Below are 15,756 nucleotides of genomic sequence, written 5' to 3' on the forward strand. Positions count from 1 at the left end.
TGTGTGTCTTCAGCCAGGAAAGCAGCTGACAGACTTTTCTCAGAATTCCCAAGCAGTGCCAGCAGTGTCCAAATTGTGAACAGCAGTATATATAGGGTCTAGGGACAGCCATACCTTTTGGTAGTAAAAGACAAAAACAAACAAACAAAAAACCATTGATTTGAGCTCCCACTATAAGCTTGACATTGTGATTAGAGTCTTCTTTTGGTTTTCAGCAAAACCCTAAGCGGTACTTTCATCTCCATGTTCACTGCTGAGCAGGCGAGACTCAACAAAATAACTTTAGCCAGCCTATTAGCAGCTGATCTTGTCTTCTGGTTCCTTCTGACCTTGTCATTTCTTGTACACTTCTGCAGTGCTACTAGGTGTTAGACCCGCCCTGCTCTCCAGGACTAATCACACTGGGCTCCCAGCAGGTGAATCTGGCTCAAGGGGACCTCACAGGAGGTTGGGACAAGGGAACCAGGGGCATCAGTCTCAAGAACAGCAGCACAGGAGGAGGGGATGGGCTTCAGTATGTAGCTGGCATTTGCATGCAGACGGAAGTTGAATTTAGGTATCTATTGCTCCCTTTTCTCTCCATTTCTCTGCCTTTGTCTCTGCCTCTCGCTATGCCTCTCTCTCTCTCTCTCTCTCTCTCTCTCTCTCTCTCTCTCGCTCGCTCGCTCGCTCTCTCTCTCTCTCTCTCTCTCTGTCTCAGTCTCAGTCTCTAGTTCACAGTCACCCACTCACTCACAGGAAGCCCAGGGCCAATTCCCGCCCCTGCAGAGCAGCCTGCTTTTACATCCTCCCCATCTGGCTACCCAAAGGTTGGGTCTCTTGCAGATGACATCTAAGTGAAGACTCTCCTGGCACAAAGAGCCCCAGCACTCCATCCCAGCCCTGCCTTGCTCCCTCTCTCTGCTTTCTTCTCCCTGGGCTCTGTGGGTGGACTGGACACTGCTGCTTACCCTTTCCCTGCCTGATGTAGGGATATGTCTGCTCCTTCCTTCATTAGCCTACAAGTGGCTGGGAGATATTCACTGAGGCATTTGACCACAACCAGGAACAACCACAATGCAGAGCTGGCTGCATGGATGTGGGTGGAGGGTAGCTGAGGGCACAGGGACAAGAAGGCACCTGTGGTGGGGAGGCCTCCTTCCCGTCCAGGCTGGCCCTTCCCTCCCACACCTGTCACCCAGGAGTGATAATCCCCGCCCTGCCTCCTTTACAGGACCATGGGGCAGAGGAAATAATGGATGAGAAAGCACCCTTTGGACAGCACTAGCACTGTGCCAGTATTGTTATTTTTCTTATAATTATGACAACCTACCTACAGGCTTGTGTTTTTAAAAAAAAGTTACAAAAATATTTAGTGGAAAGTAAGTCTTCTTCCCATCAGACCCCAAATTGTTGCCCAAGAGCTAAGCACTGTTATTCATTTTCTGTGCATCCTCCCAGAAATTTTCTCTGCAAATATATCTGTGCACGTTTGTATTCCTGGTTGCACACCCTACTCTGGTACTGCCAAACAGAAACACAATGAAAGCCACAGATACAATTTTGCATTTTCTAATAGACACTATTTAAAAAAGTTAAAGGAGAGGTGAAAATAATTTAATAATATATGTTATTTAACCCAGCATAACTCAAATATCATCATTTCATTATGTAATAAATATGCAAACTATTAATGAGATACTTACATTCTTTATTTCATACTAAGTATTTCCAATTCAGTGGTGATGAAATTGCAAAATAACCTGGAAATTGCTGGAATGGGATGTTAAGAAAAAAGGAGGATACAGGTGTGAATGTGGACTGTGAACAAAAGTATGCCAACCTAATCTTTAGGCAAAGGGCACATGGGAAAAGCACACAGTGATTTCTTTGGGTGCTGGGATTGTGAGGAATTGTGGCTTCTCTTTCATTTCATTTTATGTTGTTTTAAGTGGGGGGCTATCTTTACAATTTTTTTATCTGTTTTGAAATAATATTATATAGGTAATGTATATTCATTGTAGAGAAAATAAGAAAATAGAGCAAGCTAAAGAAACTAAAAGCCACACACACAGTCTCAAATATCACATTCAGTCACCATTGAGATTAGGTAGCTATATGCTATTTTTACAAAATATATTAAGTTTAAGATTTTTAAATCATCAGGGAAATGCAAATCAAAACCACAATGAGATGTCACCTCACATCTCTCAGAATGGCTATTACCAAAAAGACAAGAGATAAGTGTTGACAAGGATGTGGAGAAAAGGGAACCCTCCTACACTGTTGGTGGGAAGGTAAATTGGTACAGCCACTATGAAAATAGTATGGAGGCTCCTCAAAAAATTAAAAGTAGGGACTTCCCTGGTGGCACAGTGGTTGGGAGTCTGCCTGCCAATGCAGGGGACACGGGTTCGAGCCCTGGTCTGGGAGGATCCCACGTGCCGCAGAGCGGCTGAGCCCCTGCTCCACAACTGCTGAGCAACCCCTGCTCTCCACAACTAGAGAAAGCCCGCACACAGCAATGAAGACCCAGTGCAGCCAAAAATAAAAATAAATAAAAATAAATTTAAAAAAAAAATTAAAAATAGAGCTACCATATGATCCAGCAATCCCACTCCTGGGCATATATCCAAAAAAGTGGAAACAATAATTTAAAAAGATACAGGCACCCCAGTGTTCTTTGCAACATTATTTACAGTAGCCAAGATATGGAAGCAACCTAAGTGTCCATGGATGGGTGAATGGGTAAAGAAGATGTGGAATACACACACACAAACACACACACACACACCAGAATACTACTCAGCCATAAAAAAGAATGAAATCTTGTCATTTGTGACAGCATTTATGACCTTGAGGACATTATGCTAAGTGAAATAAGTCAGATGGAGAAAGACAAATACCATATGATTTCACTCATATATGGACTCTAAACAAAACAAAACTAAAACTAAACTCATAGAACAGATTGGTGGTTACCAGAGGTGAGGTGGTGGGGGGGGGGTGAAATGGGTGAATGGCATCAAAAAGCACAAACTTTCAGTTATAAAATAAATAAGTCATAGGGATGTAATGTACAGCATGGCGACTATAGTTTAAAAATAGTGAATATTTGAAAGTTTCTAAGAGAGTAGATTAAAAGTTCTCATCACAAGAAGAAAATTTTTATAACTGTGCAGTGACAGATATTAACAAGACTTACTGTGATCATTTCACAATATATACAAATATCGAATTATTATACTGTATACCTGAAATAATATCATGTTATATGTCAATTATATCTCAATTTTCAAAAAAAGTATTAAAAAATGATTTTTAAGCCCTGGTCATGAGCATTACTAACTCCCAGTTTTTCTTTAGAAAGCAAATGAAGAGGTTGTGGGCAGGAGATAAACACTTTCTCCCTTTGAAGTTCCATAATCCTTCCTCGTCAGAGAGTGTGGTAAGTCTACAGAGGCCTCTCTCTGCTCCGAGGCCAAAATCTGCTCTCCTGCACCTCAGACGGGGGTAGGGGGAGAGGAAGAGCTCTGGGCTGGGGGTCCAGAGTCCTCAATTCTAGTATGTTCTGCTGCTGGGTGACTCGGGATAGCCACTGTCCCCATCCAGCCCTCAGTTTCCTCACCTGTAAAATGAGGACAATCATGACACCTGCCTTGGTGGGTTGGTGAGTGACCCTCAAATGAGACAAGGATGCTGGACACGTGTTAGAGGTAATCAACATGTCTCCCCTCTCAGACCCTTTTTTCTTTCTAAATCTCAGGTGGCCATTGCAAGGTACTCTGGCTGGCAGATAGCTTATATTCTGTGGGGTAAGTGCCCTCACATGACCCATTCAATTCAATACACATTCCCTGGGCACCTGCAGAGTCCTGGCTGTGGGTAGGGAGGAGAGACGTAGGGCAGAAGTGGCCCCAGCTCTTCCTTGAGAGACCTTCCGGAAGGAGTGAGAAGCACACATTCGTGTAGGTCATCGTCACCACCTGTCCTGTGCCCACGGGGTGTATATGCTAAGGGCAGTGGTGACCCAGAGGAGGAAGTGACTGTCCACACCCAGGACAGGGCAAGAAGCCTTTCTAGTGGAGTTGATGTTTGAACTGCACCTGGCAGGGTGAGCAGGTCAGCGGTCATGCCAGGCAGAAGAAACAGCGCAAGTAAGAGCGCCAGGACCTTCGGTTGGGAGGAGGCTAGAGGGGAGACTGCAGGGAGGGACCTGTGTGACTGGATCCTGAAGGGCCTTGAGTGACCACCGGCTCCCTTGGCCCACAGGCTACCTCATCATCCACGTGATGCAGAGCCTGTGTGGCCTAGTGATCATGTACAGCCTGGTGCTACCTGTCATCCACAGTCAGGCCCTGGAGATGCTCCGAGGACTGGGCATCGGGATGTAAGTGCTGGGTGGGCTTCCTGTCACTGCCCAGGGCCTGGGAGCTGGTGGGCCCTCACAGCTGCTGTTTGAAATACCCCTTCCCTGCTGGGCTCTCACCAATCCCTGGACCCATGCTCTCAGCTCTGACCCAAGGATGGGCTAAAATAGCAACTCATTGTGATGGGAACCTCACAGTTTACAAAATGTTTCCACTCTCACTGTTCAATGGGGTCCTCACAATTGTGTCTGTGGGCGATATATATGTGTCCATTTTATAGGTGGGAAGATTGAGGTTCAGGGAGGTGAAGTGAGAGAAAGGACAGTATAGTGGAAGGAGAGAGGAAATCTGAGCTTGGGTTTTAGATCAGATGTGTGGCTTATAAGTGCCTCTCTGAGTCTCAGTTTACCTATATGGAAAGTAAAAGTGAATGCTGACATTATTGAGAATTCAGTACGCATCTTTTCTCTTAAGAACTCTTTGAGGTTGGGACTTACATTAGCTCCCTTTTTTCAGATGAGGAAACAGAGGCACAGAGAGGCTGGGCAGTTTGTCCCAGGGGAGGAGGCAGGACTGGGAGCTGGGCAATCTGAAACCAAAGCCTCTTTAAACCACCACCCCACATTGCCACTCAGAGAATGCAAACACAGGGCGTGGTGCCCTCTGGGAACTTCCCTGCTCTGAGCTCCTTTGTTCCAAACTCACCTAGAGCCTCCTGTGAGTCTGGGGCAGAACCTTCCCTGTCCACTCTCCTGTGGCCTTCATGAGCTCTTCTAAAAACCCCATCCTTTCTTTGATTCCTATGCTGTTAAACCACTCAGCCCAGCTGCCACCCCTCAACAAAAAGACATAATTAAATCCTGGAGTTCTGGTCTGGAGCCAGAAGACCCGATGATGCAGCTTTGAGAAAGTCATCTGCCCTTTGTGAGCCTCAGTTTCCTCATCTGCACAGTGGGCAGGAGAATGCTCTGTAGGCATAAAGGGCAGAGCTCAAGCTACTGTTGGTCTGGCAGGCAGTCAGCGTCTCTCTTCTCTCTATCAAGGGGCATTCGAGATGGGCTTGGGAAGAGTGGACAAGGCCACCTCAGGATGGTCTCACCCTGTGTTTCAGCCTCACCATATCCATCGTCCTGGGCCTCATGGTCCTGCAGGTATGGATCGCCGCCAGCTTCTTCCTGCAACCAAAGATGGGAACAGCTGACAAGCAGAAGCCCTTGGCTCTCAACAACAGGTGAGGGCAGAGAAGGGAGCGGGGCATTGTAGGGCTTTGGCCTCAGCAGTCTCGTTCCTTCCTCTTCACCCTTGGCAGGTTCCTGGGTGGACTCTACACTCTCTGAGAGGGTGAGGGGCAGTGGTTCAGAACTGGGGCCTAACTGCCTGTGGCCAAATCTTGGCTCTGCCCCTTATGAGCTTTGTGACCTTGTGTGACCTTACTAAACATCTATGAACCTCCACTTCCTCATTTTACAAATAATTGTGCATACATCAGAGAGATGTTCTGAGGCTGAAACGTATTAAAATATGAACTTAGAACAATAGTGCCTGACCCATGGGTAATCCTTTCTAGTTCATTCATTCAGAGCTGTTCACTCATGGAGGAAACAACACGGGCACTGAGGATAAAGAGATACCCCACACAATCTGATTGTGATGTGCTCACGGTGATCTGGAGCCGACAGACACAGACATATAGGGACAGTAGAGTCCAGAGGGTGTGAAAGCATTACAAGAGAAACATGAGTAACGAAGAAGGAGAGGCGGGGTGGGGGGGGGGTGGAGGAGAGGCGGGGGTTCTCTTTCAGCTGCAGGCGGGACGTTTGAGCTGAGGTCGGTGGGACGGTAAGATTCCTACAGGCAGAGATGAGGAGATGGCATGGCTGCAGCCCCCGCTGCACCGATGCAGGCAGGAAGCCATGAAAGGGCAGGATGTGTTGGGAGAAGAGTGAGACTCCAATATTGTGGCCATGCAGTGGCCTTAGATGGTGAGGGACAGGAAGGAGGTACCAAGTGGTAATGCCAGAAAAGCCCCTCTCAGAGAGGACCCCAGAATTCATATGCAGTGTTTGGGCTTCATCCCATAGGCAATAGGAGACCGACCACGTGATCAGGTGGTCATTTGAGAAATTTCATCTGGAGGACTTGGAGCAGTTCTAGCTGGGGGCAGGTGACTGTTGCAATGGACAGTGGGAAAGCCACACCCTCTGCCGTAACCACAAACCCAGCTGTAGCCACATGAGGTTTACAGTCCCCACTCACATGCAGCCTGCCCTGGGCTCAGCACCCTCTACACTGTTTCTGAGCCAGTCCTCACATCAGCTGCGAAGTGGGGACAGTCAGCTCCTGCTAACAGCACAAGGTCACACAGCTAGGAGATGGGAGACGTAGGCTTTGACCACAGGTCTGGGGGGCCCCTGAGCCCACCTGCGTGGCCACCTTCTCATACTGAAAGGTGCTGCCCCTCCGCCTGCTTTTGTTTGCAGGAGAGCATTCCACAACTTCAACTACTTTCTGTTCTTCTACAACGTGCTGCTGGGCCTGGGCGCCTGCCTCACCAGGCTTCTCATCAGCTGCATCCTGGGCACGTGGCTGATCGCCCGCATCGACAGGACCATTCTGCAGAGTGGCTGTGAGAGAGCAGACATGGGTACGTGGCCATGCATCTGGGGCGCGTTGGTCTTGTACTTTTGCAGAAGCTGCCTGGAAGTCGGGTACCAGAGGCCTGAGTTCATACTCTTCACTTATGCTTAGAGTTTATCTTCCCATGGAGGCTATAAAGCTGAATAGAAAAACAAAACAAAACAAAACAAAACTATTCAGCCCAATGGTCAGAAGGGAATTCAGGCTATCAAATACTTGCATGTTTGACAGACCTTTGAGGTAGAATGAAGGGCAGTAAGAGGTAGCGGAATTCTATCTGAACAGTTAGAAGGTAATTTGTGAATGCATGGCTCTGAAAATTTTGAGAAAACACATCTCTGAATTACTGGTGTTGTTAGTGGCAAGCTTAGTTAAGAAAATGGTTTGTTCAGTTTAAATGCTCCAAAGTCAAAGCTTTTTCTGTGGAGAAAAAACAGTTTTTGTCCTATTTCTGGCCCATGTCTGTTCATTCACTCATTCATTCATTTAATGGCTGCTGGCTTCTTCATATAAGACACACAGGCTCCTAGCTGCTATGAGCTTCATATTCCCATAAAATGAACAGATTAGGGTGTGATCTCTAAGAATCTTTCCAGCTCTTTATACCTCATTTTCTAGATTCTCAGCAAAGACACAGGCACCATTTGGGAACAAAGTGATGCTGCAGTTACGTCATGAAAAGCACAAGCTGGGCCATCCTGGGACGTACTGCATGGCCTGACTTGCCTTCTGGATTTCAGGGTTCAGTGCGTGGATTGGCATGCTCTATGTGGATCATTATCACACCAACCCTGTGCTCGTCAGCTTTTGTCACATCCTGATCACAGGCCACAGAGAGAGGAGGCTGCAGCAGGCCATCAAATACTGGTACCTAAATCAGTCAGCAGGTAAGTCTCCTGTTTGAACCTACACTGGGGTCGGACACCAGGAAACACGTACCTTCAGGCTTCCCTGGGATCCCTGAGATGTCCCAGGTTCCTCCTTCCCTGCCCCTCTTCCTCCACACTCCCTGCCCTGGGAGCCCTTCTACCCAGGGGATCAGGAGGCTTTGCCCCCAGTCAGCCTGGCTACAGGACCCCTGAGGCCTTGTGTCCTTGTCCTGCTAACTGGGCTCCTCCCTTGTTTCCAGAAACGAGCTCTAGTTCTGCTAGCTGAGTCCTTCATTCAACCATTTGTTTGAGATGCTACCCATAGCCCAGGCTGCAAGCCAGATGCCCTCCAAGATGGTGTGCAGTTTTGCTTAATTTACCCCATTCCTTACCACCAGCTCTCCCAGCCACCGACTCCTATCCCCTTAAGGCTCTATACTGTCTACTCCCACCCCTGCCACCCCTGTTATTCTGCTCTGCCTTCCACTGGGAAGCCCTCCAGTTAGCCATGTTCTGTCGTGGACACTCAGCACTGACCTGGACCGTTTTCATTGCTATTCCCAATGCTGCAGATACCCAGATCTGTGGGACAAACTCACATCCCTCCAGCCGCCCTCATGTCCCCAGGAGTCCTGGTCCAGCTCCTTCTTCCATACCTCACACCTTCTGGGCAGCTTTCGCTACAGCCTCTGAGAAGGACAGAGACAAGCTGCCCCCTCCTCCCAGTCTACTGGTTCTGGTTCTGTCCTAGGTCCCCGCACCTCAGTGAGGTCCAGGACACGGTGGCTCCTGCTGCAGACCCTGATCAACAACCCCGGACTGGTCACGCTCAGAAAATCAAGGCCAGGTCATGGCTCCCAGGACTTTACCCAGATTCTGTTGACGTGATCGGAGAGCTGACATTGACCTCCCACATTGCGACAAGGCTGTTCTAGGACATCTGCCCCTGAGAAGGCCCAGGCTACCCAGCAGCTGTCCCCTGCAGTGTGATGGGACGCACAGGCGCTGTCCACACAGATGGCCTACAGCCCGGCCATTCATGGGATGGCACTTGGGCTGAACAATGAAGTCTCAGGTCTAATTCATTCCCTTGGTAAAAAGATCAAGAACTAAAGAGAATTTCTGTTGAACAAACTTTGCCCAATAATGATTTCCACTATCCATGGTTAGAAGGCAGCCTTGGGGAGATCCATGTTGAGACACACTTAATTTAGCCACAGGGCAGAACTTTGTGTCACTGAAAAAGGTAGTAAAAATTTTTATATCTCAGGAGAGTTTAACCTTTTGACACAGTTTTTCTCTGGGAGAAAGTATGGCCTTAATCCAACAGGGTCCTCATTGTTTCCTCCTTTCTAGGTCTTATGGTGGTGGGAGAGAAGGAATCCACGATCCCAGCCTCCAGTCTGGTGGGTGAGCAGACACACACTGAGCTCTCTCTCACAGCCACTGGGATGGGGAATGGATCAGAACTGACCTGGGCCTTGGTCACAAATCAGATGTACAGATTCTCTCTGACAAAGAGGGTGTTCCCTGAGAAAGCCACTTGTCTGAGGGGGCAGAGATGGGCTGGGCAGGCATTTAAGGTGGGGGACAACAAAAGCAAAAGTGGGGGAGCAGGTTTGAGGAGGGTGAGCCGTCTGGTGTATGCAGGGCACGGTGTTGGGGGCTGGTTAGACCATCCAAGGGGGTCCAGATGCCAGGCTGAGAAGCCTGGACCTTTTTCTTGGTGCAGGGGGCCCAGTACTTACCCAGATTCTTCATTCCCCAGCATAAGGTCTCTGATAAACGGGGACCTGTCACTCACAAAACCTGTGCAAGTACCAGGAGGACTCACCCATAGGGTGAGGGAAGTCCCCATCCACCTCACAAATCTCAGAGCCATTGAAACTCAGTAATCATTATTGAGTACCTACTGTAAGCCCAGTCCTTTGCTAGATGTGTCTGCCAGACTTATCTCTTTTAACTTTATCTCTGCAACCAAGCTTTGTCTTTCTGCTTTTTGAAACTAAGAAATTGGGATCCCCACACCACCACTTTCTAGTTGTGTGACATTGGCTAAATTACCTCACCTTTCTGTGCTTTCTTTTCCCTACTTATTAATATAAAAAGGGAATGATACCCGCAATGCCAAAAATTATTTTGAGGATAAACTGAGTTAATATACACAAACACTCCTAAGCTAGTGCCTGACATATCCTAAACTGTCAATAAATATCAGTCGTTGTTTGTAATGTTACCCTTTGTGGTGATCTGATTAATATCTGCCTACCTCTCATTATGCTCTCAGCTCCACAAAGAAAGAGCCCTTCTCAGATTTTACTCACCATTACCAAGTATCTGCTGTAACATAGTAGGATCTTGGAATGAATAAAATAATAAGGCCATGGTGACTGAATATCTCAGCCATGAATTCAATACTGAAATCAACCCTGGCATCATGGTCGAGTGGCCGCTAAACAGAAGGTCAGGAGCACTGGGTTTTGGTCCCAGCTCTGCCACTAGAATGAGTCTCAGTTTCTCTAAATGAAAGCTAGTGCAGACCTCACAGCCAGTGCCCCTCACTTGCACCCAGCCAGTGCCGACCAAGTACTTGCTACGTGCAGTCACCACTCCAGGGACACAGGACACCTAAGGAGATGAGGTTCTGCCTGCAGCATGTGGCAAGGCCTCTCTCTGCAGCTCTTGCTACAGTTGTCTCCCAGCCTCTTCCCTGGACTGGTTTGTGAGCTCCTCAAGGGCAGGGATCAGGTCTCTCTCATTCTTGAGGACATTATATATTGATAAAAGGTATAATCCATCAAGAAGGTATAATAATTATAAACATATACATATCTAACAGCAGAGGCCCCAAAACATATGAAGCAAAAACTGACAGAATTGAAGGGAGAAATGGACAGTTCCACATTAATAATGGAGATATTAGTACTCCCCTTTCAATAATGGATATTACAACCAGACGGAAATCAGTAAGGAAATAAAGAATTTGAACAACACCATAAACCAATTAGACCTAACCCTCCACCCAACAATGGCAGAATATGTATTCTTCTCAAGTGCATAAAGAACATTCTCTAGGATAGACCGTATGTTAGGCCACCAAACAAGTCTTAGTAAATTTTTAAAAATTTAAATCATGAAAAGTGATTTCTGACCACAATGGAATCAAATTTTTAAAAATTGAAATCATGAAAATCATTTCTGACCACAATGGAAACAAACTAGATATCAATAACAGGAGAAAAACTGGGGGGAAATCACAAATATGTGAAAATTAAGAAATACAACATTAATCACCCAATGGGTGAAAGTTGAAAATGAGGGATACTAGAAAATATCTTGAATCAAATGAAAATGAATATACAACATACCAAAACTTACGACATGCAGAAAAAGCAGTGCTCACAGGAAAATGTTTAGTTGTAAATGTCTGCATTAAAAAGAAGCAAGATCCCAAAACAATAACCTAACGTGACACCTTGAAGACTAGAAAAGGAAGAGTAAACTAAACCTGAAGCTAGCAAAAAGAGGGTAATAATAAATATGAGAGCATAGATAAAATAAAGAACAGGAAAACAGTACTGATGAACCTATTTGCAGGGCAGGAAAAGAGATGCAGATGTAGAGAATGGACCTGTGGACACGGCGGGGAAGGGGAGGGTGGGACAAATTGAGAGAGTAGCCTTGACATATATACACTACCATGTGTAAAATAGATAGCTAGTGGGAAGCTACTGTATAGCACAGGGAGCTCAGCTTGGTGCTCTGTGATGACCTAGATGGGCTGGATGGCGGGGAGGGGTGAGAGGGAGGCTCAAGAGGGAAGGGATGTATGTATACATATAGCTGATTCACTTTGTTCTACAACAGAAACTAGCACAACATTGTAAAGCAATTATATTCCAAAAAAATAAATAAATAAAATAATAAAGGAAAACAATAGAGACAGTGAATCAAACCAAAAGTGGGTTCTGTGAGAAGATCAACAAAACTGATGAAATTTTAAGCTAGAATCACTAAGAAAAAGAGAATAGACCAAGTTATTAAAAACAGAAATGAAAGTTGGATAATACTACTGACTCTACAGGAATAAAAATGATTATGAAAGTATATTGTGAATATTTGTACTCCTACAAATTGGATAACCCAGATGAAATGGACAAATTCCTATAAGGACACAAACTAACAAAATTGACTCAAGAAGAAATAGAAACTCCTAATAGAGCTATAACAAGTAAAGAGATTGAATTCTTTTTTTAAAAAATTAATTAATTTATTTATTTGGCTGAGTTGGGTCTTTGTTGCTGCGTGCAGGCTTTCTCTAGCTGTGGCGAGTGGGGGCTACTCTTTGTTGGGGTGTGCTGGCTTTCTCATTGCGGTGGCTTCTCTTGTTGCGGAGCACGGGCTCTAAGCTTGCAGGCCTCAGTAGTTGAGGCTCACGGACTCTAGGGCGCAGGCTCAGTAGTTGTAGCACACGGGCTTAGTTGCTCCGCGGCATGTGGGATCTTCCTGGACCAGGGCTCAAACCCGTGTCCCCTGCATTGGCAGGTGGATTCTTAACCTCTGTGCCACCAGGGAAGCCCGAGACTGAATATTTAAAAAACAAAAACAAACAAAACTGCAACAAAGACAAGCCCAAGACCGGATGGCTTCATGAGTGAATTCTACAAAACATTTTAAAAGATTAAAATACAGTCTTCTCAAACTCTTCCTAAAAAATGGAAGAAGGGGAAACATTTCCTATCGCATTCTATGAGGCCAGCATAACGCTGATGAGAGAGCAGACTAAAATTTCCCAAGCAAAGAGAACTACAGACAAATATCCCTTATGAAAATAGATGCAAGAACTTCAAGATTATAGTAACCAAAGTAAAAATATTTCTACTTGCTGATATCATGATTTTATAAATTCCTAAGGAATAAAAATAGAAGCAAAAAGAAACTGTTAGAGCTAATAAATGAGTTCAGCAATGTTATAGGATACAGATTAACACTCATCCATCAACTGCCATTCAATACAACTGTAGAAATGAAAAATTATTATAATTCTATAGAAGTGAGCAACCTGAGGAAAATTATTCTATTTGCAAGAGCATTAAAAATAATAAAATACTTAAAAAATATTTATTTAACCAGGAGGTACTAGACTTGTACTCTGAAAACCACTAAACATTTCTGAAAAAAAAAAGCTAAAGAAGTCATAAATAAATGAAAATCTACCCCATGTTAATGGATTGGAAAACTTATGATAAGATGGCAGTACTCTCTATAATTTATACGTCCAATGCAATCCCTATAAAATTGCAACAAATCTTTCTTGCAGAAATGGAAAAGCTGACCCTAAAATTCATATGGAATTGCAAGGAAAAGCCAAAACAACGTTGGAAAAGGTGAACAAAGTTAGAAGACACACTGCCTGATTTTCAGTCTTACTATAAAGCAATAGTAATCAAACAGTGCATCATTGGCATAAAGATAGACATAGACCACTGGAATAGACTGAGAGTCCAGAAATAAACTATATCTATGGTCATATGATTTTCAACAAATGGTTGAAATTCAGCAAATGGTAAAGCCCATGGAATGTGGAAAACAGTGTTTTCAACAAATGGTGCTAGGAAAACTGAATATCCACATGCAGAAGAATGAATTTGGATCCTTACCTTATTCCATATACAAAACTCAAAATGGAGCAAACCTAAATTTAAGAGCTAGAACTATAAAGTTCTTAAAGGGGTAAATATCATGATATTGGATTTAGTAAAGGATTCTTAGATATAACATCCAAAGCACAAGCAAGAAAAGAAATAATAGATAAGTTCATAAGACAATCTATTAAGACTTCATAAATATGATAAACTTTTGTGCATCAAAGGACACTATCAGGAGAGTGAAAAACAACCCATGGAATGGAAGAAAATATTAGACCTGATAAGCATCTAATATTCAGTATACATAAAGGATTATTAGAACTGTGATGGTCATCCATGTCAATTTGGCAAGGTTATAGTTCCCGGTTATTTAATCAAACACATCTACAATCAGTTGACTATAGAGGATATTACCTTTGAAAATGTGAGTGGGTCTCAGTCATTCAGTTGAAACCTTTAAGAGGCACCCACAGGAACCCTCTGTTCCCTCCAGTTCCATCCAGGTCCTACCTGTTCTCAGAGATGGGTATAAATAGCCCTTCCTCTGGGAAGTTGTCCTTGATGCCAGCCCCCTTCCCCCATCTACCAATTCAATGGGTCTCCCACTTCTGTATTATCAAATTCTCCCAGTAAATGTAAGACTCGGGATGGAGCAGGGAGTGTCCTGCACAGAGGGTCTCTGATTTCCACTCCTCTACCACTCCCCCACAGCGAGTACCACAGCTGTTCACCTTATTCCTTTTCTAGAGGAATATTCCTCTTCTGGAGGTTGATCTGATTCCCTTAGGAGGCAGACGGCTAAAGTCCATCAGAAAGAGCCCCCTAGCAAGACTGGAATAAAGACACAGACCTACTAGAGAATGGACTTGAGGATATGGGGAGGGGGAAGGGTAAGCTGTGACAGAAGGAGAGAGTGGCATGGACATATATACACTACCAAAAGTAAAAGAGATAGCTAGTGGGAAGCAGCCGCATAGCACAGGGAGATCAGCTCGGTGCTTTTTGACCACCTAGAGAGGTGGGATAGGGAGGGTGGGAGGGAGGGAGACGCAAGAGGGAAGAGATATGGGAACATATGTATGTGTATAACTGATTCACTTTGTTATAAAGCAGAAGCTAACACACCATTGGAAAGCAATTTACTCCAATAAAGATGTTAAAGAAAAAAAAAAAAGAGCTCCCTAGCTCATCACTAGCCCCCCATCCTCGCCCCTTTCATGTTGCACTACCACCAAGGCCCTTGAGGGGGCAGTGCACACCCAGAAAACAGGACTTGGACCTGGGCTACGCTGTGGACTCCAAAGCTGGGGGGGACACGGGAGCTGATGAGACTCAGGGACCTTCTAGCCCAGTCTTCTCTGATGACAGACAGGGAGACCAAGGCCTCAGTCAGGAAGAGACTTGGAGGAACCCATATCTCTTTCTCCTCCATGGTACCATCTGAGGGGAAGGCTGACTCCAGCTCCAGACCAAAATCTCCTGCAGCTCTGCTGCTTCACCAGCTAGGAAACCGGGATGGGTGTCTTATGTCCCTGATCCAGCCATTTGGACCCAAGGCTAGGCAGCCCGTTCGTCCACTTGGCCCGTGGGAGTCCCCTGCAGTGCCCATCCTTGGTGAAGGCAGGGTGCCCTCTCCTGGGAAATGGAGCGAAGACAGGAGGAGCAGCAGGGGCCTGGCTTCCTGAGGACAGGCTAGGCTGGTTTAGTGAAGAAAGGAACCCCCACCCACCCCACCAGCCTGGAAGAAGCTAAATGCCAGCAGGATGGACTAGCATGGAAGCCAGAGACCTACTGATTCTGCCAGCTCAGCATCCCCTCCTGGAACAGCCAGCTGTTGCCACTTTATCCCATTACCAGGGCCTCCTGCCCCCAAACTGTCCCCCACCTGCCCACGGACCAAACAGACCCCTCTTCCTGTTAATCTAGACAAGACAAAACTGGAATTTTTCAAAGATACCTTAAGTGAGAAATGAAACGGCACTGCGTCTCGTGCCCCTTTCCCTCTCTCTTTCCAGACTTCCAGCCTCCACTCTGCCTTGATGAGCAGCTCCCAGCTCTGTGAGTCGTCTTTGCCACCAGCTTTTGAAAATTTGGGGAACTCTTCCTCAGGGGAGGGAAAAGGAAAGAAGGAAGGAGAAATTTGTGAATAATGGGAAGGGTGTGAGCGCAAATCCCTTTTATTTGAGAACCCAAATGATCCAAACCATCTAGATGAGGGTTTCCACCGGGTTCCTCTGAGCTCAAAGGGCTCCG

At 45.7% G+C, this 15,756-nt stretch overlaps 2 protein-coding genes across 8 annotated transcripts in view; both read left to right on the forward strand.

The window, feature by feature from the left end:
- Nucleotides 1–10,091, forward strand: part of LOC309634152 (stimulated by retinoic acid gene 6 protein-like) — a gene marked incomplete at its 3' end in the record, with an annotated part of 52,993 nt that extends 42,902 nt beyond the window's left edge. For 3 of the 7 annotated variants that reach the window (XM_082403928.1, XM_082403925.1, XM_082403927.1), the window contains 7 exons: nt 3,346–3,427; nt 3,746–3,794; nt 4,252–4,369; nt 5,461–5,580; nt 6,830–6,993; nt 7,727–7,873; nt 9,212–10,091. In XM_082403928.1, the coding sequence (XP_082260054.1) occupies nt 3,346–3,427; nt 3,746–3,794; nt 4,252–4,369; nt 5,461–5,580; nt 6,830–6,993; nt 7,727–7,873; nt 9,212–9,750 (1,219 nt within the window). Of the gene's footprint in view, nt 1–3,345; nt 3,428–3,745; nt 3,795–4,251; nt 4,370–5,392; nt 5,581–6,829; nt 7,004–7,604; nt 7,874–8,606; nt 8,744–9,211 lie in introns of those variants that run through there. The other 4 variants (XM_082403926.1, XR_014247876.1, XM_082403929.1 and 1 more) reach the window with 4 other exon arrangements.
- Nucleotides 9,187–15,756, forward strand: part of CCDC180 (coiled-coil domain containing 180) — a 66,621-nt gene continuing 60,051 nt past the window's right edge. Inside the window, exons 1-2 of the mRNA XM_082403751.1 lie at nt 9,187–9,265; nt 15,519–15,561. The gene's annotated coding sequence lies outside the window, so the exon portion shown is untranslated. The remainder of the gene's footprint in view (nt 9,266–15,518; nt 15,562–15,756) is intronic.

This window comes from Balaenoptera borealis (assembly GCF_965194805.1).
Source record: "Balaenoptera borealis genome assembly, chromosome: 8".
Taxonomy (NCBI): domain Eukaryota; kingdom Metazoa; phylum Chordata; class Mammalia; order Artiodactyla; family Balaenopteridae; genus Balaenoptera; species Balaenoptera borealis.